Below are 20,251 nucleotides of genomic sequence, written 5' to 3'. Positions count from 1 at the left end.
ATATATAGATTCATAATGTGATATCATTGTTTCAGACCACTTTTATTAGGATAATGCTCTTTGATCCCCTCAAGACTTCATTGATATTTTTAAGGCCCCCGTCACTCAAGCCTCAGCTCGATTCTGACTGGCTCAAGTCTGTCAGAGCCCCGCCCACATCATTCCGGTCACCCCGCCCTCCTCTCCGCCGTGTGAAAACAGACACAGCAGATGCAGATCAGACAGTTTTAAACTGTTACGCATACCTCGTGCTGTCTGTGCCCCGAGAGAAGAGACGAAATGAAGCGAAGCCACAACTACAGCTCATCGGACAGCGACCTGGACGACACTGTTGAGGTGGAGAAGGACAGTGGGGATGAAAATGGGTATGTTAACTTTTTTTTTTTTTTTAAAGAAAATCAACCTATACGACATGTTTTAATTAAGAATTGGTTGTTTTTGCGTTATTCCCTACATATCCTGTTTTTTTAAAGTGCTCTTTAATGTATTGCCTCAACATCGTTTTTCTGTCAGTAATTAAAAAAACAAACTGTTTTACTTTTTTAGTCAAATTGACTCCCACGGATCGATGTCACTCTCCACAACCACGCAAGTCCAAGCCAGAAAAAGGCGCAGAGGGGTATGTGAACCGCGTTTTCCCGCTCTTGTTTAATAGTTTCCAAAGTTTCTCATCCTCTGAACGATTGAATTAATGTTGAAATATGTTTTCAAACAGATCATTGAGAAACGGAGACGTGACCGGATCAACAACAGTTTGTCAGAGCTGAGAAGATTGGTGCCGAGTGCTTTTGAGAAACAGGTATGTTATTCTTCATTTTATTTGGCACACACAATTTTGTTGATAAATAATATATAACTGAAAGAGACGCTTTATTATAACGTCTTTGCAGGGATCTGCTAAACTGGAGAAAGCAGAAATACTCCAAATGACAGTGGACCATTTGAAGATGCTTCATGGTTCTGGTGGGAAAGGTAGTGGATATTTTCTTTGAATAAATGCATGTTTCAGCTCTGGTATTAATAAATATGACATATTCTTTGAGTAACACGTTTATTTAACCATGTTTGTTCTTTTCTCACAGGTTACTTTGAAGCTCACGCTCTTGCTAAGGATTACCGCAGCCTGGGCTTCAGGGAGTGCCTGGCAGAGACAGCTCGCTACCTGAGCATCATAGAGGGTCGGGACAGCGCAGACACCCTCCGTGTACGTTTGGTGTCCCACCTCAGCAACTATGCCTCTCAGAGGGAGGTGCACACTGGACTGGAACACTTAGCCTGGGGCTCTGCCTACGGGGCTACTCCTGCCCATCTACCCCACCCACTCCTTGTACAGCACCCCCAGGGCAGGACACCTGCATCCAGAACCACCAGTAGCCAGGCCCCTTCCTCCTCCTCTTCACCCTCATCATCTTCCTCCTCCTCCTCCTCCTCCACTGAGACATCTGGGACATCCAGACTCAGTGCCATGCCCCCCACAGAGTCCCTCAGGGTTCCCCCCAATGGCTCTCTACCCCTCAGTCTTCCCATGCCAACAACCAAGCTTTCTCCACCACTGGTCTCATCTCTGTCCTCGCTTTCGGCCTTCCCCCTCTCCTTTAGCGCATTCCCTCTCCTTTCCCCGACAGCCGTCAGCACCGTGAGTCCCTCCTCCACACTGTCAAAACCTTACAGGCCATGGGGCATGGAGATCGGGGCCTTCTGAAGCCAATCCCTGGACTGAGGGCAACAGCTGAGCTGTGCCCACCGTCACATACAGACTGCTTCAACTGTTTTACAACAATAAAATACAGGGGAACAAAACTGATTTTATTTTATTAAGCATAAGGAACAAGTGGGAGCGGTTGCTAGAGGATCTAATTTCTCATTTACTTTTAACAAGTAAAAAAATGTATTTTTATGTTATTAAATGAAATCATTAACTAATTTAGCTAGCCTGCACTGCCTCCAGGTTGAGGACTGTTGTAATGGTATGATAAATGGGTCATGGATTGATTTACAATAAGCACAAAATTAGAGATCAGCTGTTGTAGGCCATATACTGAAATATACAAATCTACACCTGGCGTAACATAGATTAACTTAATTATGTCAGCTTTCCTTATGATTTTGGGAACTACAGTGACAATAAATATGCATATTATGTGCGCAACTTTTGGGAAATAACTTTTTAAGGTTTGGAAACCTGGATTCTTGTACCTGTTTGTAATATTTTTGTACCAATAAACTGATTCTAAATATATACAACATGGTTATAAAAGAATGTGTATTTCTGTTGCCTTCACTTCTTTCATTCCTTTTTGGTTCTTATCATGTATACCATGTTGTTGCTTTTCACATTCATTCACATGCAGCCAAGTCCTACATACAAGCAGACGACAGAAGCTCCTTTACTCATAAAGCCCATACATTCCCATAATGACACACAATCTGCAGGTGCACTTCTGTTGCAGTCTCATAGAAGTCAATCATGAGCTAATGAGGTCCTGGCTATTGACTGAAAGGTAATTCCTTTACTGTGTGCCAGGTAAGTAACCGAATTCGACAGCATTGTTGCCCTTATGAATACACAGGAAATCATTAAGAGCCAGAGGAAATCCTTTACAATGTTACCCTGACCTCACCAGCTCAGGTTGGTCTGGAACGGAGACAATAGTGTGAACAGTATGAGGACATTGGAGGAAAGAGGTTGAAAAGTAACAACAACACTCAGGCAGCTGGACCAATAAATCACTGTTCCGCATTTTAGGTACTGTTTTTGTTTCTGTCTTTTAGAGGCATGGCTTTTAAGGGGTTCATTGTTTTAATGGCTTGGTCTTTTATCCATGCATGAAGCACATCAGGCATTCAGGTGGGGCATCTGCTGTCTGAATTGTATTCCCCCAGGGCTTTAAGTCACATGCCGTAAATAATAAATCAGATTATGAAAACTAAAATGTCAACAGCAGATTTTAGGAATCTAATATTCTAATTCAGCCAGTCAGTAATACTGTTAATATTGTTGCCTATATTCCTGTTTAGCATATTATATATTTTGTTGTTGTTAGTTTTGAAGGGTTGTAGGGTTTTGTTTTGTTTTGGGAGGGTTCTGGTCCCAAATAAATCTGACACTGCCACCTGCTGGTGGAAAGCTTAAGTACAGTTAGAAGAATTCAACCCCCCAGAGCTGGTGGCTCAGTTATGGCACTGTGTTGTGGAAAACTGGGCCCAAACCTTAGGGAAGGTTTACTGCAGTTTAACACAACGTGTGATGAAATATTTCTCTCCAGAGAGGACACGATGCTCCCAAGTGATATGATGAGTACAGAAATCATGTGAAATCATATGCTGTCCCCTCCCACAAAAGGATAAGTGCACATGGTGAAAAGGCCTTAGTAGGTCACTGCGTTTCCCAGATATGGAATAACCGTTTTTTGGGTTTTTTTCACCACTATTTCCACTGCTGCACAGCAAACACTAACTGTTGATAACCAATTTGGCAAGTTTTATTTTTTAAGTTGTAAACAAATACAGTTTAAAACAGTGTCGCCATCACAGTGTAATTCAGTTAAACAAGTAAGCTGAAGTGTCCATCATAGTGACCAATCACATTAGGACCCGTCATCTGTTGGGCTCCCCCTCCAGACAGTCGAAAGTAAGTTTAGCGAGCGCATACGTGTTGGTTTAGCAGGGTGTGTGTAAGCAGGCTTTCTCCACAGAGCACCCGCCAGAGCGTAAAATTGTAGCAGCACGTGCAAAGCAGCTAGCGTGCACGATGGCTTCTTTGTGTGCGTTGCTGGATGGATTGGAGTGTAATTGTGTCCCTGAAATAAAATGATTTGCTCAGATAATGTTTTTGCTCGTGCATGTGTTATGTCATAAATATAATTCCATACAGAAGCACCATGATGTCTTTTTCAGCCACTCCTTTGTAGATTTGCAAAAAGAAAGTTATAGCTTGCCTTCAAGACCTTGAAAGGCAACCTCAACATTGAAGTTTACCGGAAGCCCACACACACAGACCAGTACCTCCTCTTTGACTCCCATCACCCTCTGGAACACAAACTTGGAGTAATTAGGACCCTACACCACCGGGCAGAACATGTTCCCTCTAAGCCTGAAGGGAAAAAGAAGGAACACACACATGTAAAGGAAGCACTTAAAACATGTGGTTATCCTAATTGGGCGTTTATAAAGTCAGCAAAGATGCACAGAAAAGAAGATCAGACACCAGCGAGGGAGGATAAGAAAGACAGACGCAACAACATTGTCATCCCCTATGTAGCTGGTGTATCCAAGAAACTCAGGAGGGTTCTCTCCAAGCACGACATCCCAGTGTACATCAGACCCAGCAACACACTCAGACAAAAACTGGTTCACCCAAAAGACAAAACTCCTAAACACAAACTTAACAATGTGGTGTATGCTGTACAGTGCAGCGAGGAATGCCCAGACCTCCACATCGGAGAGACCAAACAACCACCAGAAGAGCCACCTCCACGGGACAAGACTCAGCTGTCCATCTGCATCTAAAGGACAAAGGTCACTCTTTCGAGGATGCCAATGTTCACATTTTGGACAGAGAGGACAGATGGTTTGAAAGAGGAGTGAAAGAAGCCATCTATGTCCACTGTGAGCGACCATCTTTGAACAGAGGCGGTGGTTTACGACACCAACTGTCTGCCATCTATAATCCAGTTTTGAGATCCCTTCCCAGATGCCTTAACGTCCACTCACATCCTGGGCCATCTGACCTCAGGAAATCACATGACAGGGTGGGGCCAGGTTTCACAATGAGCTCACCCGAAACCCTGGCTGATTGTGACCCACACCTGCTTTCACACCTTGGCTCATGTGATTAGGTAGAGGATCATCAGGGGGTCCTTTGTCCCTCTTTGGGGGGAAACGCCCACTGGGTTTAAATCTGGGACTCTCCACCATTTGACCCTTAGAACTGAAGAAGCTTCTCGGATGAGAGGTGAAACGTCTTCAAGCAACTCAAAGAAGTCCAGACGCTTTTCTTTCCAAGCTCCTTAGACTACGATGACCTGGATGACTGAGAACCTTCACAGACATACAGCTCTCCTTAGGATCATTGCCCTGTTGCACCAACCAATTTTGGCCAGCCTTTAGCGTTATTTGTCTCTAGAAAGCTTTGGCATACAGAGGAGAGCCTAGATGCTCAGGTCCTACAGATGTAAAACAAGACCAAATCATTACACCGCCACTGTCGGGCTTCACAGTTGGTATAAAATGTTTGTGTTGATGTTCTGTATTTTATTTTTGCCAAATATGGGGCTGTGCATTATGGTAAACCATCTCCACTTTGGCGGCTTCTCTCCACTTTAAATTTTTCAGAAACGACCTCATGACCATTACCAAATCATAGCTGATGTTTTTCGTCCTTGGCATTGTGTTAACACACAACTGCTCCAGACCATCAAACTGTAAAAATAAAACCCTCTGCTTTTATACAGATGCTCATACTTGCTGATGATCAATTACATATCTGTACATTTTAACTACTCTAAACACTGCAATAATAAAAATGTTAAAACGCTATTAAAATCAGATTAGAATACAAATTTACAGGAAGATTCTCAGGATGTGTAGATAACTGGTTCTTTTATTTGGCAGTTTACAGAAAAGTTTCAGATGGTGCATGCCATGTTCACAGAACCCCAAACTTTTATTCAGCAAAGCTTTCACAGAGAAATAGATGGAGGGAGAAAAACAAGCAGCAGAAGATGCAGGCAGATATCAGTGGTACTGTATATTAAAAAGAGACTAGTTTAGTGTGCTGAATGTAAAGCATCCTGCATCCATTCTCTATCTAACCCCCTAAATGAGAGAAGGTGCTGATGATGCCTCAAGGTAATTCTTCATTCACACACACCCACACAGACATACGTAATGTTCACACTATCAATATCAAGATGGGAGCAACAGCACATTCTACTGTCCAAGACACTATGCATGATACCAGTATGGTGTCATAACATTCACAACTTTATAAGGTTCATTCCCAATACCGTGTTCTTAACAAAGCTATTCGTTTGGGTAACGATGGATTCATCGAAAAATGGCGCCGTCGGGGTAAAGTGGTAATCTGCAAGTGTATAAACAGTTGCTCCCATTGGGCATAGACATTCTTAATAACAATAAAGCACCTATCGAGCTCATTTCAGAGGAAGTGGACTTCTATGTATCTGTGGGGATTCGATTATTGTTAAGTTCCAAGTGTGCGTGTTGAGAATGAGTAGGTGCGCGTGAGGGAGATACAGATGAGATACGTTGATATCTTGAGGAGTCTGTAGTCTGGAAACACCAACCATCATTCTTCACAAAAGACACAGCAAAAAACATCATTATCAGGACATCATCGGGAATCAATGCAAATGCCTGTCTACAGCCAACTCACACCACTGAGAGCTTCCACAAGAAAATGGTTGCAGAGTCAAACTTCAAGAACTGAACATTAATCAAAGACAAAGAAAATATTTGATAGATAGATAGATAGATAGATAGATAGATAGATAGATAGATAGATAGATAGATAGATAGATAGATAGATAAAAGTACTGACAAAATTAAAGCCAATAAAACCCATATTCTTTCAATTTCTCTTAAATCAACAAAACCATTCAATTCTCAAGATGAGTGTTATTCATGTTTATATCCACTGATAATACTGATAATAGTGAGTACTGGTGGCATGGTGGGTTGTGATATAGTGGTGAGGTCCTTGAACCTCTCAGCCTCCTGGGTTGAGTGTCTGTTACGAAGAGGGTGAAGGCTCTACTGAGGAAGGGGACAGGACTGGGTGGATGGAAGTCTGGACTCGTGTGAGGCTCATGCTGTCAGCTCTTCCCTCAGCTCTTTGTTTCTGCGCACCACAGCCGCGTGTTTCTCCTGGAAACGTCACAACAGCACAGTGAGAATGATTACTCATCAGGACGCTGCCCAGCCCCTTTCATATGCTTTTAGTTCTGATAAAGCTGACGACTCACCTTCTCTTGTAGGCGCTCCATCATGGCCGCCAGGTGGGCTTCACGGTTCTCCTTGATCTGCTCCATCTTCATCTGGAGCTTCTCCTCAGCCATCTTGCTGAAATTACTGTTCTCTTCCATAGCCTTTAGCAACACGTCCCTCTCATGTTCTCGCTTTTCTGCCAAAGCCCTCAGCACCTGGGCCTCTTGGTACTGAATATACAGAAGTATTCAAATTGAATCATTTGCACCTCCATCTTGTAAGATGAATTATTCATTTTCCATAGTTAAATGTCTCAAAGATTTCTTTTGTTTTACAGTTTAAACACCTAAAGCTTGTTGACATCGATGCAATATACTCACCTTCCTCCGTTCTTCAGCTGCCTCGAGTTTCTTCTCAATGTCGTCCAAGGAGATATCCCTCTTTGGGGGTGAGGGAAGGTTGTGGGCTACATCTGACACTGGAGACTGAGGCTTGAGAATCACCTCAAAAGCCTGACCCGAGGCCCGCTTGTTTATAGGTTTCACCTCCATGTCTGTAAATGACACAATTACAATGCTAATGGTAGCAAAGTCAAGACATATTACTGTATCAGTCCAATGATACGTATTTTTTGTCTAAAATCTGTATTAGAGAAATCATCAACATGGAGTTAGCTTGTTTAATTTAAAAGAAAATCCATGATTCAGCTGATTTTGTACCTTCAAAGTCACACACAAGCTTGTTGCGTGGCTCTGGGTAGAAGCAGGAGCAGATGAGGGAGAGGACAGACAGCTCCTTCATCTTCTCTTTGTATGCTGCAAGAACATAAAACCATAAAACAAACACAGCATTATCCATTTGTCACAACCAACATTGTCACAAATGGATACATATAGTTGAGATTTTCAATTTAATTACTTGTTAAGAAAGGGGAAATTCTCAACAAGCCTGTTAGCTCAGATGACTGCCTAATGAGCTGTTAAAAGTCTGAAATGTATCTAAGTGCAGCACTGCTTAATAATTAATTGGATGAATGTATTCTGTGAGCATTATCAAACTAAGAGCATAACAAGCATTACTTTTACTGAAGTTCACATGTGAGCTAAAATCAAGACATGAAACAGCTTTGTCCATTAATGCGCCTCGGTCACCGTGGTGTCATAGTCATAAAAAACACCAGATTAATGACCTGAACGTTCTTTTTTTAATTAACTTTCACCAGATCTTTGGACTATTTTTAATCTTCACCGCCAGTTCTTCGTGCTCTTTCTATTTTTGACAAAGTGCCCACCTGGCTCTTCAGGACTACAGATTGTCAGTGCTGCTATGCCTTCTGCTGCAAAGGCCAGCGTGTGAAGCAGCCCCTTGCTGCAGGGCTGGCCTGCCTCCCACCCTGCCGTACACCTGTCTGGTTAACTACAAATCTATGCTACTACATGCAGAATAGTGAGTTGGCACATTATATAACCTATATAAAAAAAAAACCCTGAAAGAATGGGTGGCTTATATTAAGAATTTTGTAAAATAGGTAGCCAAAAACAAACAAACCCATGCTAAATGTCTGGCCTACAACAATAACTACCCATCAGAAGAGATGACTAGCGTAAAATCTAGTTCTTAATATCAGTGTGCTAACTCTACCTACATTTTATTTTTGTAACATATATCAATAATGAATTTTTGGAAAATAAACTGCAGCACCTCTCCCACAGCTGGTGCAATCCTTTGCAAGGAATAGATAAGGAAAGCTAAAGACATGAATAAAGGGTGCAATCTTATAACCGACAACAATCATCTTAAAGAGACGTTTAAGTGACAAAAAAAAGTGAAACGATCACCTGCACCTTTCATTATAGCCACATGAATGTAAAAGTCAAACAGATGAAGCCTCCAAATGATTTGGTGTCGGCTAAATGATCGGCAACCCAGCATCTTGGGTGGGGTCCGTCTGCATTATGCTGCATGTTGGGGCCGCTGTAGCGTGAACCGCAGGTGGAGCATTGTAAGGTTAATAAACCCCTCTCAGGCAGCCCATATTGTATAATTACACACTGTTACCTAACACAATTGTTATATAAAAATGAATATGTTTACATAGGTAGGATAATATAGGAGATTTTTCAGTAACCTAACGACAGAGGATGCGCGGCGTGAGCCCACATTCTTATCATCAATAGAGTCCTGCGTGGAGACAATAGTCTGCAGAAATGTGATTTAATGCAATTTAGTGTTGAAAACGGCAAAGAAAGCTTTTATTTTATTTTACCTATTTATATATTTATTTTTATGGTGGAGCTGTTACAGAAGCACGACCACCAGCCGGTAGGCTACACCGGGCCGACACAGACCTTCCGCAAAAATCCTGCACCTGTACCGTGCATCCATCCCGTTTTAATCCATCTGAACCCATCCAGACTAATGCTTACCGGTTGCTGTTTTAGCCATGGCTGATGTATTTCTCCGCAGAGGATGCTGTAGATCTGTTCTGGTGAGCGGTGATGCTGCTTAAGGCACTGAGTCAGCGAAGAGACGGAGGAAGGATCGGATAGCAGACGGGAGGTGGGCACGCACGGGAGCGCGCAAACAGACCCTCCTCTCACGCGCCGCGCGTCTTACACCACCCAGTGCAGGCTAGAAGCTCAAAATACTGAGACACCACAGAATAAAGCCGTTATCTGTCCTCAAGCCTGAATAATAATGTAATAATAATGTGTTTGAGAACGATCCAAGTTAACAGTGCCAAAAATATAGGCCAGAAATAAAATACACCAACATGGTCACTTTTTTTGCGTAAAGAAGTGAATATCCTAGTGTGCAGATGATTCACCACACTGACAACAACCGATATTTCCTCAACCTGCAACTGTGTCATGATATAGTCCAGTATGAAGAAGTTACAGGAATTATAAATGACTAAAGTTTAGATTGAAAAAAACAAAACCAAAGTCTACGTGATTATAACACCTGCATTCACATACTGGTTCGTGTCAAAGCTGTGGCGGTGAAAAGGATCTGTTAAACTAATTCAAACAGATAATACTGTAACATAAGTAAGAATGAAGACTTCTTCACCGAGCTGCTGCAGGCTGCCACGCCTGCTGGTCAAAAATATCAGCAATGACACTCGCCATTAGTCAGAGTGTTCAATTTTATCTCAACCTTTAATGCGTCATCTATCACCAGCATTAGACAAAAGAGGGAATGAGTGTGCTAAAGTTATTCCTCTGACCAAAGCAGTCCAAAGTAACTTCAGTCTCAGCAGATCTTTCTAGAAAATGAACCCTGTGACACCAGCTGAAATTTTTAAAACCAGGTGTTTTCCCCATATAGCTGATTTTAACAGACAAACTAGGTTAGACCAAGGTTAGTATTCATGGTTTTTACTCGAATTTACATGAATTGCTGATTGATTGAAACATCTTTCAATAACTGTTCCTTCATTAAATCCAAGCCTAAGGTACGACCTCAAAGTAGGTATTCTTTCCATTTTTGTCATTAATTGTAACAAATTAATGTAACTTTATGATAACCTTAGCAGACAACACAACAAAGCCATACTTCCTTCGGCCAGCTGTTTGTGTGTGGCTCAACACAAACCATTCTGCCAACAAAGAAACAAACAGATATATTTATACAACACTGCCTTTACATGCCTAGCTTCAAATATCTTTCTCATTTCTTATACTCAGGCGGGGGCTCAGTTGTTACATGTGTCACATTTTAACCTAGCTACCACATGGCTTAAGCTTGCTGATGAAAAACCTTGAGCTTTTTAACAAATGTCCAATTTTTAACCGACTAATACTGTGAGCTTTTTATTACAAAAACGCAGCAACATGAAAAATTACTCTGACCCCTAAAAATTACAAAATACTTCCTCCCCTCAAACTTTTCTGTCTTTTCCACAAATTGACCACAGCAAAAGTGTCCTTTAATGTGGCATTAACAGTTAATGTGACAACAACACCAGTCTACCCTAAATCTTTTAGGGAGATTATTATTATTATCATTTATAATTTACTGTTCAATCAGTACACACCAGAACACCATTTATTAATATCTTTGGCTTGTTTAGTGGTCAGGATGCTGATCTTGACTTCACCAGGCTTTTCAAGAGCTGCAAATACTGACAGATCATATAACAAACTTCACATTTCATTTGTGCCGCAGTGCCTCTTACATAAAGAATTCTTTTCTTAATATGTTGTGAAATTTCAGACTGCACAAAGCTTTACTTGCTTGCTTTATTTATGACACAAAGCAGAAATCTTTCTCAAGCGGAGTGTTGTGTTGTTGCAGCTTTTATATTGTGAAAGAAATGCTGAGCACATATACAAAGGTCGAAGAAACTGAATACAATCTGGATGACAATAAAAATGTAAAAAAAAATCTCCACATACACAGTTAAGTTTTCAATAACAAATCTAAACCTATAAAATATTTTAAAAATGTATTTTTTATAATAGGTGTAAAAAGGTCATTTTGTTATGGCACCACTGTAAGTTTAGACTTACAGGTTCAAGTTTTACGGATCTGAAACTTTACATGTCAAGTAGAACAAAGACGACCTTAACTAATACACATATTTAGTGAACTTAACTCACTTTAAATACAAGGGTGCTACATCAATTCAAGTGTACTTAAGAGAAATACGAAATAAAACAACAGTGTAGCAGTGCATGTTTTTATAGCAGTGTATCAACTAAATCAGTGTCAAAGGAAAAATAGAAGGCATCATTTAAGTCTTTTGGAGATATTTAAAGGTATGGCTTCTAGACAGAAGATCATAAGAATTTACTGTATGCTTGCATTTATTTAGCTATCTTTCGCTTTGGCATTCAGCTGCTTCTTAATGTAGTAGCCGACCAGTATCTGAGGACGCTGCTGGTAACTGTGAAGAACTTCGTGAGAGCTGCGCAGCTGATCTCCCTTCAGCCGATCCAGGAGCGTGACGCAAACCACAGCCGCTTTTCACAAACAGAGATAAAAGTTTTCAGACACAAAAAAAATGCTGTCAGAAGTAAAACGATGCTGATATTGAAATTTCTTACCTCGTAGACCACTCAGTTTACACATAGCAGCAAACACTGATGACTCCATCTCTATATTACAAACTCCTGCTTCCTGAGCTTTGTTGAGGTAGTCTTGCTTGTCCTCCTCAGTGTAGGAGCAGAAAGCGCCATCCAAACGGGCTTGCCCTACATGTGTGATCAAACAGAGAAAACAGGAAGACAGTGAAAGACTGTAGATGTTGGCAAACAGTCTACTCGCTAACACATTGATGCATCAGAACTCAAACCTTCATAGAAATCCAGCGTGCACATGGTGTTGCCTACAACTGTCTTAAACTGGTTTAGCTCCTTGCTGCACTGCAGCAGGTCCTCAGCCAGGCTTTGGTCCAGATCAGTATTGCGCACCACGGTCTTCCCAAGGATCACCTGCTCAAACCTGGGCTGAAAGGTGGGATCCACAGACTGCTTGGTGACAACAACAGTGCCAGGCTCAAGTCCTGAAAGCCAAATATAGCAGGTTAGATGAAAAAGTTTTTTAAAGTGAAAATACAAATGTAAAGATTTTAGGACAAATTACTTTATAGCACTTTCTAGAGCATATATCTTTACTATGAAGATCTGTGGTTGTAAAATTTAGTCACAGCTTCTAGAATTGAATCACCATCGTGTGCATCATGTGCTGGAAATGTTACATGTATAGACTTCAAAATCAAAGATGCAACACAGGGCAACAGTTAAATGTTCATGCCATTGCTTGTGTAAGGAAAAGGTTGTGTAAATTTCAAAGGCAGGCTTCAAAGATCAGCTGATCTCTCTTTCAAAAATCTGAAAAAATGAGTTAAAACCAAGTATTTGCAATTAATTGTGAAAATGTTTTCATGAAGCGATTTGATTAAGGAACCTTAGTCTGTTTCTTGGGATAAAAATAGAAAAATATGCCCTTTTTAAAAACAAAGACTCTGTTGTCATCTCTTGCGTCATCACACGATCCATCTACTGGAAAGTACGTGCGACACGATTACAAGGAAAATTAGCATATTCTAAATAACAAACGAATTTCTAGCTCGCTAATGCTGCACATGTATTATTATATATTTACAATGACAAAAAATATATAACCCCTCAATACTGATCTTCATTTAAGTGTAACTTTAACCTAAAATGTCACAGTTTTCCAGTCTAGTGCTCAGCATTCTTTTGCTTACACCATCTCCGCTTTCCCGCTAGTTGTAATACCCGATCCTTTGAGCTTTGTTAAAATGTAACTAATAACACAGAAACCTTTGTCTCGTTTTGTCTAAACTGAAAACAAATCATTAACCTAGAGACCATTTTGTTGACAGGATCATACTTTTGCTTTCAGCTATTCACCGGTAACATTTTGTAACTCCATCTTGCACAGCTGCGCACAAGAAATAAATCAGTCCCCAAACTGACAAATATTTATCAAATTAAACAAAAAACCTTATTTTGGTTGTTTATTTTACTACAATGATTTGGAAAATGGGTCTGGTATGACATGTAATTAGTCCCATGGTAACTAAGATCCTATCACAAGCTGGTTTTTAGGCTTAATCTACAAATTAATCCCAAACAGCACCCAATTCCAAAGGGTCACTTCACCTTTCCTCACCAAGAAAAGGGCCCAAATGCACGTACCTACTCCACCTGATGTCCCAATGCGTATAATTGTAACATCTGTGCACTTTGCATGATAGAGGAGCTTTATTAGCTCATGCAACATTATGGCAATAGATGGGATGCCCATTCCGTGCTGCAAAAACAAGCAGAGATATACACATTTTCTAAATGACGTTCATGATATTATTATGCATTTAGGTAGATTAACAAATACAAGTTAAGAAAACGATCATGTGGAAAAACAAAATAACATTGAGGATATTGTTCTTACATACACTGACAGAGAGGACAGGGCCAACTTTGTACATGGCGTAACGATCCGTCCCAGCACAGATATTTGGATACTCAGATTTGGGGTCTTCCATACCGAGCTCAGCTGCGATGTACTCAGTGAATGCTTTCATTCTCCAGGGACTCCCACCCACACAAACAAACTACAGTAAAGCACACACATAAAGATAGACATGAGAGCTGCACAGACAAAAACAGGCTCAAGGCTTTAAAATAAAAATTAAAAAAGATGACTATGGGATACATTACTTTGACATCACCAAACATATCCTGTAGGCTATGAGTTTCAGTTCCTAGACTGAAGTGGTAGAGGATGTCTTCTTTCAGTGCATCCAGGTGTGGGTTGTGCACATAAACAGGGCTTTAAGAGGGGAGAAGGATAGACATGAAAGGGTCAGTTAAAACACTGAATCACACAGATCAATGAAGAGCAATGATTGTTACGTAAATATGGTGGGTAGCTAACGGGGCAGTATTACAAATATCTCATTGGTTCTGTAAAGACGGTGTTATTTAACAATAACAAAACCGTCACGACTTTCAGGGGGGGAAAGAAAGAAAAGAAAATCAATGGCCATATATCTTGTCACACCCCAGCTTCCTCATTCCAAGACGACATTGCAGTTGACGTGTGTGAAGCGGTTTTGTCGAGTAGTACCTGCGTTTTTAAACAAATATGTTGAACATTATGTTGACCGGAACTTCTCACCTGCTGCACGGAGCGCTTCCTTCGGCCTTGGAGTCCATTTTTCCTGCGAACAGCCGAATCCGAACAAAATTACTCAGTGAGTAGAATGAAAGAAACGCATAACCACACCTGGCTGCTGAGAGAGCCTGTTACTTAGAATTTCACCAACATCTAACTCAGTTCTCGAATCTGGACAATTAAGGTTTTTGGTTTTGTTTTGTTTTTACATTTAAAACAGTCACCATAGGAACATACTGTCAACATGCAGATTCAGCACTATCGCGCACCGGCTACAGGAAATACGGTAATGAGCTTCATCCTTACCTGAAAAATCAGCCAACGGGACTCACGAAACCAAGAAACAAAACAAAAAATAAAAAGCAGATATAGATGTTTTGCTCTTTGAGAGGTTACTTTTCTGCTGCTGTCTTCCTCCGTTTAATTTCAGTATGAAAATCTGACTTAACGCCGAGAGCCGGCCCACAATGCCGTGACGTCGGATGAGTCACAGGGGTACTAAATGAGTCTCGTCACCCACTCACTTGTTGGCTACCGGCTTCCGGTCACGTACAGAGGTCGACGAAGTGCAGCAGATGTTCAGTTACAGCGGCGCTATTAAAGGATTTCCGCAGATGTTGGGAAAAGCAGTACTTTTCCGAGTTTATTTTGTGTGAGTCAGTTTGGTCAAAATGACGAAGGTTGTACAAGAAAATGATTCATTAAAATTAATTCATTAACTACAGGAATCATGGTGGTTTTATCCTCGAATAGTGTAAAAAATATTTACATTTTATAAAATGTGCTCAACAAAATCTTTCATGTGTGATTTTCACTTCCTGTAGATTTAAGAATGCATGGTTTCATGTTGACCGTTAATCTTTTTTTTTTTAATAGCAAATTTGTTGTCAAATAACCACTTTATGTAGAACACATAACAAACAGATAAAATAAAATACCATTGGTGTTCCTGTTAATATCTGCTTGACTGATGCAAAAGTCACTCCCGTTTATGCCAATTTCTTAAGCTGTTTAATGCACGGACATGCTCACCAGCTGTACAATACACAGGTGTGTCATTTGTGATGGAAACTGCTGCTGAAGCAGGTTGATAATAGCAGAGGTATAGGACAGAAAATCAAAAGCAATTTGTAGACAAATGCAAATCTTAACTCCAGAGAATTTCTAATTATGTGTAAACATAATTGGCGCCATCACTTCAGTTCAGGACTTTTATTAAAGCATCTGAAAAGTAGCCATTCAGTTTGTTTTTTTCCTGTTTCAAAAAGGTGTTCACACAGTATAAATACACTACAGCACTCTCAGGGGGTTATCAAAAACTGAAATTCTTGTCAACCTCCTGCAAAATAATAAATAGGAAATAAAAAGTTAAATTAAACTGAAAGGAAGAACAGCAAACACAAACACTGCACAAGCAAGACTAATTTCTCAAGGTGAGTGAAGCCCTTCAGCCGCCCTAAAAACAAACAAAGGTGACATATTTTTATTATGGTGTTTATGTTAGCGACCTAATTTTAACAATATACCGTAAAAACTACCTTTTTTTCTAGGTTTTAACTTCAACTTAATTCCTACATATACACATTAACTGGTGTTATAAATGTCCAATGTTCAAATTAGTCTTGAAGAACAATGGGTATTTCATTCAAATCATAATCTATACTTTCTACTGTTTTTCTACTGTATGAAAAAGGCATTAAAGTCAAACTGTGGTAACAAATTTACAGTATTAAACTCACATTTTATCTTTCTTGCCATTCATCCTCATTTCATAAAGCCTTAGTTGCTCAGGATCTCTCTGTGAAGATAGTATAAAAGCATTTTAAATCCAGACACTACTGATATTATTTGGACCACTTAGCAAGTAAACAACAATAATTTTACACTTACTGCCTCACTTAACACTATTGGGTGCTCTGGCAAGAATTCTGGCTTCTTCCTGGCCTCCGGACAACTGGCCAGACCAATTAAGAAGTCCCTTGTGTAAGATATCCTGTCTGAAGATAAACATGGTATAAGAGTTCAAGTTAGGGATATCCAAAAGAATCTGGTTGCTTCTTTACCTCAAAGGTAATAAAGCTGACAAAAAATGTTTGTGATGCATTGGGATTCACCAACACTTCTGCATTGGCTAACATCGAACACAACCTCACTAAAAAGACAAACTCCTTCTAAGAAGCTTATTCAGGTCTGTGATAATTCTCTGATTACTGGATGTTAAGGCCCTCTTGTGGTCATTCCTCACAATATCAGCTTTTTGAGGAAAAATTTGTGATGTCTTTGGTCCACAATTCCTCCTTGTCACTGTTTATGAATTCATGGTTTGATGACAGGTGTAACAGTGAAGCTGTAAAGTATAGAGGTAATGAGGGTAAATGAGTTTAAATACATGGGGTTAACCCTTCAAAGGGATGAACAGAGCACAAGCGAGGTGAAGAAGAGCATGCAGGCAAGGGGGAGTGGAGGAGACCAGGGTTTGAGTGATATGTGACAGAAGTATCGCTGCAAGAGTGAAAGGGAAGATTTGCAAGACGTTAGCGAGACCTGCTGTGATGAATGGTTTGGAGACAGTGGCTCTGACAAAAAGAGACAAGGTCGAGCTGGAAGCGGTAGAGTTGAGACGCTCAGATTTTCAGTCAGAGTGACCAGAGGCCTGACTGTGAAGCAGGATATCGGATTATCCAGGTAACTTCAGAGTTAACCTTGGATTTCCCGTACTACAAAGGTGGTTTACTTCTTACTGGGGTACATTGCCATGATAACTTATAACCTGCTCTGGAGCATGTTATGTTCCAGATTAGAGACCAATCGGTATGAAATTACTGCCTAATGACCAAACAGTTCTTCACAAAACACTAATTCCAGGAAGATTCTTCAGACACCTGAGGGGAGAGTACGAGGGTCTGAAGTCTTTGAGTTTCCCTGATGACAAAATCTGATTCCTTGATATTTTTTTTTTTCTGCTGGCAACAAAAAACTTTAAAATAGTTTCATTGTTCTACAAGCATTAATATATGATCATAAAACAGGACCATATATTGTTGACTTCCCATCAAATTTGTTCATAGACTGAGTCTATGATTTTGTTTTTTATTTAATCTTTATGCTTGAACCCTTAAAAACCAGAAAAGCTGCAGGTGGGAGAATAAAAACTAGAACGGCCAGGAGCAGGTTATGTTTGGTTCAGAGGTTTGGTATAAAATTGTGAAGAACATTTTCTCAGAGTCTTGCATTTACAGCATTGTGATAGATTTTCTTCTGGCAGAATACATTTTATATGTGCAAGTTATTAAACCGTAACCTTACAAAAAACACTGAACGAAGTGAAAACTGTGTCTCACTCTCATGCAAACGTATGTGTCTTAATCTGTGATTCAGAAAATATATGAAATTCACTATCTATGTGTATACTTGCTTTTAATCTCCTGCTAAGCCTCCTTGGCATTTCTGGAATTGCAGCTACTAGAATGCACACCAAAAACACTTGTTTACCACACTGACAAGCTGAAGTGCTTTCCACGCCTTGTTTATTAGCCTATGGGACAGTAAAATATATTATTTTGGAAAAAAATAATATAAGAAGAAGAAGAAAAGACTCACCTTTTTTCTGTTTATGAAGGTTGATGATCTTGTAGAACTGCTCTACACCAATATTTGTCTATCAAATACAAAATTTCAGCTTAAATATATTTTTTTAAAAAGCATGATATCATGAGTCTAAAATACTGAAGCGCCGAATAATTAAATGATTAGTTATTTGAAAGGTTAGTGTTATGTGTCATCTTTGTGTAGTGCCACCGTTCTCAAATGTTGAGGTGTGTCACAGGTTTACTCTGGTGGCATAAGGTGCTCACACAGTGGAAATAATCATCTTAGATGAATCTAAGCCTGACAACGTCTCACCATGGCAAACAGCATCTCTACAAAACCCATATTTGCAGTGACAAGCTAGAGCCTGATGGACAAACTATGGAAAGCCAAAGCTTAGAACATGTTCACTTTCCCATCCTTTTTTGTTGTTTGATTATGAATTACCTTCAAACAGGTGGATGCTTTTTAGTACTTTTTTTCAGTACTGTTATACATGTATCTCCATATCATATATACACTGTCAGCTTCACCTTTTTGTAACAATGTCGTTTAAACTCCTTTTTTATTAGTAGGCTTCATTTACCAAAACTATATTTTACCTTCTGTGAAAAAAGTGTAATATGTTTAGTTTATCCCAGCTTTCATAGTGCACAGCTGTAATAGAGAGGGAGACAGACATACTCACATTCATACCTACAGTCAACTTAGAATCACATATTAACCTAACGTCTTGATGCATGCTCAATCATCCAGGTAAGTAAATCCCAAAAGGTGGATTCAGTTCATCTGGACGTAGCGTTGCATCACTCATCCAAGGGAATTCTTCAGTCTCGAGACTGAAGAATTCAATTGGATGAGTGACAAAACATTTTTCCCATTGAAAACGTAACGTCCAGATGAACAGCTATTAACCTAACCTTTGCATGTCTTTGGACTGTGGGAAGAAGCCATGCAGACACATGGAGAAGATTTAAACTCCACACAGAACTAACCTTCTTCCTATGAGTCACGAGTACTAACCACTGCATCACCATGCAACCATCTTCATAATTAGGGTTTTATTTTTTACTTGCCTCTTGATCCATCAGGACATGTGCAGCAGGATTTATTGGTGGATCTAAACAAAGTATTAAAATCCCCATATGAACATTCATTACACGGGAACACATTACATTTCAAACTGGCACATTTGATCCTGTTTACTTGCACTGATGACTTACCAATGTCGGCAGGAATGCAGCGGCGCAGGGGTCTCGCTGGCTCCAGGTGCTTTTGAAGGATTCTTCTCCTTGATACCTCCATTCTGGCGTCAGTAAGGTTCAAACATGCTTTAAGCCAACTAATTTCTACAAGCCTACTAAGCAGTGCTGCATTAACAGAAGGAGACATTAGTCACTAATATATTACTTTTCAGTGTTTTAAAAAGAGGGGTTTGGAGTCCAAACCAAGGCCAAGGCTGCATATCAGGAATACTTACAACTTTTCACTATAGTGTGTAATGATTTATGACCTATAAACCTATAAATTATTGATATTATTTTATTTCCATTGGTAATGACTTAATTATTTCATAATTAAGTATCTTTTTTTACAGCTACAATATTCAAATAATTCACTAAATAATTTGAGTTTATTGGTATGAAAAGTTGTAAATGTCATGCATCTACATAACAAGATGATTGCTTAGATTTTGTGAAACTAGCAAAACAAACAAAAACAAAAACAAAAAAACGTTTGTGATACAAAACCAAACTGCAATCACAGTCCCTGTTTCAGTTCAATTTATATACAGTCATGTGAGAAAATTAGGACACCCTATGAAAGCCTGTATATTTTAAAATATATTTGGCCATATGGATATTTAATGCCAATTTTAATGATACTGAGGAATCCAAATAATATCACTAAACAATTAAAAAAACAAGAAAAGCCTTTTTAAAAATTTATGTGAAATGTAATTTAAAAAGAATGCAATTTCTGGTGAGGAATAAATTAGGACACCCTCACATATTATCCCACTTAAAATGGTTAAAATCACACACAGGTGTATCACATTAGGTGC

The 20,251-nt window shown here is 39.7% G+C and overlaps 3 protein-coding genes across 3 annotated transcripts; 1 reads left to right on the top strand and 2 right to left on the bottom strand.

Annotated features, from left to right (window-relative positions):
* The first annotated feature begins 208 nt into the window (after window positions 1-208).
* Window positions 209-2,244, top strand: LOC120733104 (hairy/enhancer-of-split related with YRPW motif protein 1-like). The gene is made up of 5 exons (XM_040031141.1): window positions 209-365; window positions 547-619; window positions 716-799; window positions 891-972; window positions 1,083-2,244. Exons 1-5 carry the CDS (start codon window positions 280-282, stop codon window positions 1,700-1,702), a joined length of 945 nt encoding a protein of 314 aa, XP_039887075.1. The 5' UTR covers window positions 209-279; the 3' UTR covers window positions 1,703-2,244.
* Window positions 2,245-5,609: 3,365 nt separating this feature from the next.
* On the bottom strand, window positions 5,610-9,521 carry stmn2a (stathmin 2a). The gene is made up of 5 exons (XM_040031166.1): window positions 9,375-9,521; window positions 7,668-7,763; window positions 7,329-7,501; window positions 6,987-7,178; window positions 5,610-6,888 (listed from the first exon to the last, which is right to left on the bottom strand). The coding sequence occupies exons 1-5, from the start codon at window positions 9,391-9,393 to the stop codon at window positions 6,829-6,831; spliced, it is 540 nt and encodes a 179-aa protein (XP_039887100.1). The 5' UTR covers window positions 9,394-9,521; the 3' UTR covers window positions 5,610-6,828.
* Window positions 9,522-10,997: 1,476 nt separating this feature from the next.
* Window positions 10,998-18,260, bottom strand: upp1 (uridine phosphorylase 1). The gene is made up of 11 exons (XM_040031142.1): window positions 18,199-18,260; window positions 16,489-16,595; window positions 16,338-16,396; window positions 14,905-16,054; window positions 14,602-14,644; window positions 14,142-14,253; window positions 13,877-14,035; window positions 13,620-13,734; window positions 12,248-12,457; window positions 12,000-12,146; window positions 10,998-11,915 (listed from the first exon to the last, which is right to left on the bottom strand). The coding sequence occupies exons 5-11, from the start codon at window positions 14,637-14,639 to the stop codon at window positions 11,764-11,766; spliced, it is 933 nt and encodes a 310-aa protein (XP_039887076.1). The 5' UTR covers window positions 14,640-14,644; window positions 14,905-16,054; window positions 16,338-16,396; window positions 16,489-16,595; window positions 18,199-18,260; the 3' UTR covers window positions 10,998-11,763.
* Between the last annotated feature and the right edge of the window lie 1,991 nt (window positions 18,261-20,251).

This window comes from Simochromis diagramma, unplaced genomic scaffold (assembly GCF_900408965.1).
Source record: "Simochromis diagramma unplaced genomic scaffold, fSimDia1.1 OVJJ01000361.1, whole genome shotgun sequence".
NCBI classification, from domain to species: Eukaryota; Metazoa; Chordata; class Actinopteri; order Cichliformes; family Cichlidae; genus Simochromis; species Simochromis diagramma.
Note: the sequence above shows the minus strand (reverse complement) of the source record. Positions and strands in the feature narration are given on the sequence as shown.

Bases quoted from the DNA above. Each gene is read 5' to 3' on its own strand.
- LOC120733104 (XM_040031141.1), top strand. From the start codon at position 280: ATGAAGCGAAGCCACAACTACAGCTCATCGGACAGCGACCTGGACGAC. The intron at 366-546 runs GTATGTTAACTT...TTACTTTTTTAG, and splicing joins GACAGTGGGGATGAAAATGG to TCAAATTGACTCCCACGGAT. The intron at 620-715 runs GTATGTGAACCG...GTTTTCAAACAG, and splicing joins CCAGAAAAAGGCGCAGAGGG to ATCATTGAGAAACGGAGACG.
- stmn2a (XM_040031166.1), bottom strand. The intron at 7,502-7,667 runs GTACAAAATCAG...TGTCATTTACAG, and splicing joins GCTTGTGTGTGACTTTGAAG to ACATGGAGGTGAAACCTATA. The intron at 6,889-6,986 runs GTGAGTCGTCAG...TGACGTTTCCAG, and splicing joins TGGAGCGCCTACAAGAGAAG to GAGAAACACGCGGCTGTGGT.
- upp1 (XM_040031142.1), bottom strand. From the start codon at position 14,639: ATGGACTCCAAGGCCGAAGGAAGCGCTCCGTGCAGCAG. The intron at 14,254-14,601 runs GTGAGAAGTTCC...CCCCTCTTAAAG, and splicing joins GGAAGCGCTCCGTGCAGCAG to CCCTGTTTATGTGCACAACC. The intron at 11,916-11,999 runs GTAAGAAATTTC...GTTTGTGAAAAG, and splicing joins TAAACTGAGTGGTCTACGAG to CGGCTGTGGTTTGCGTCACG.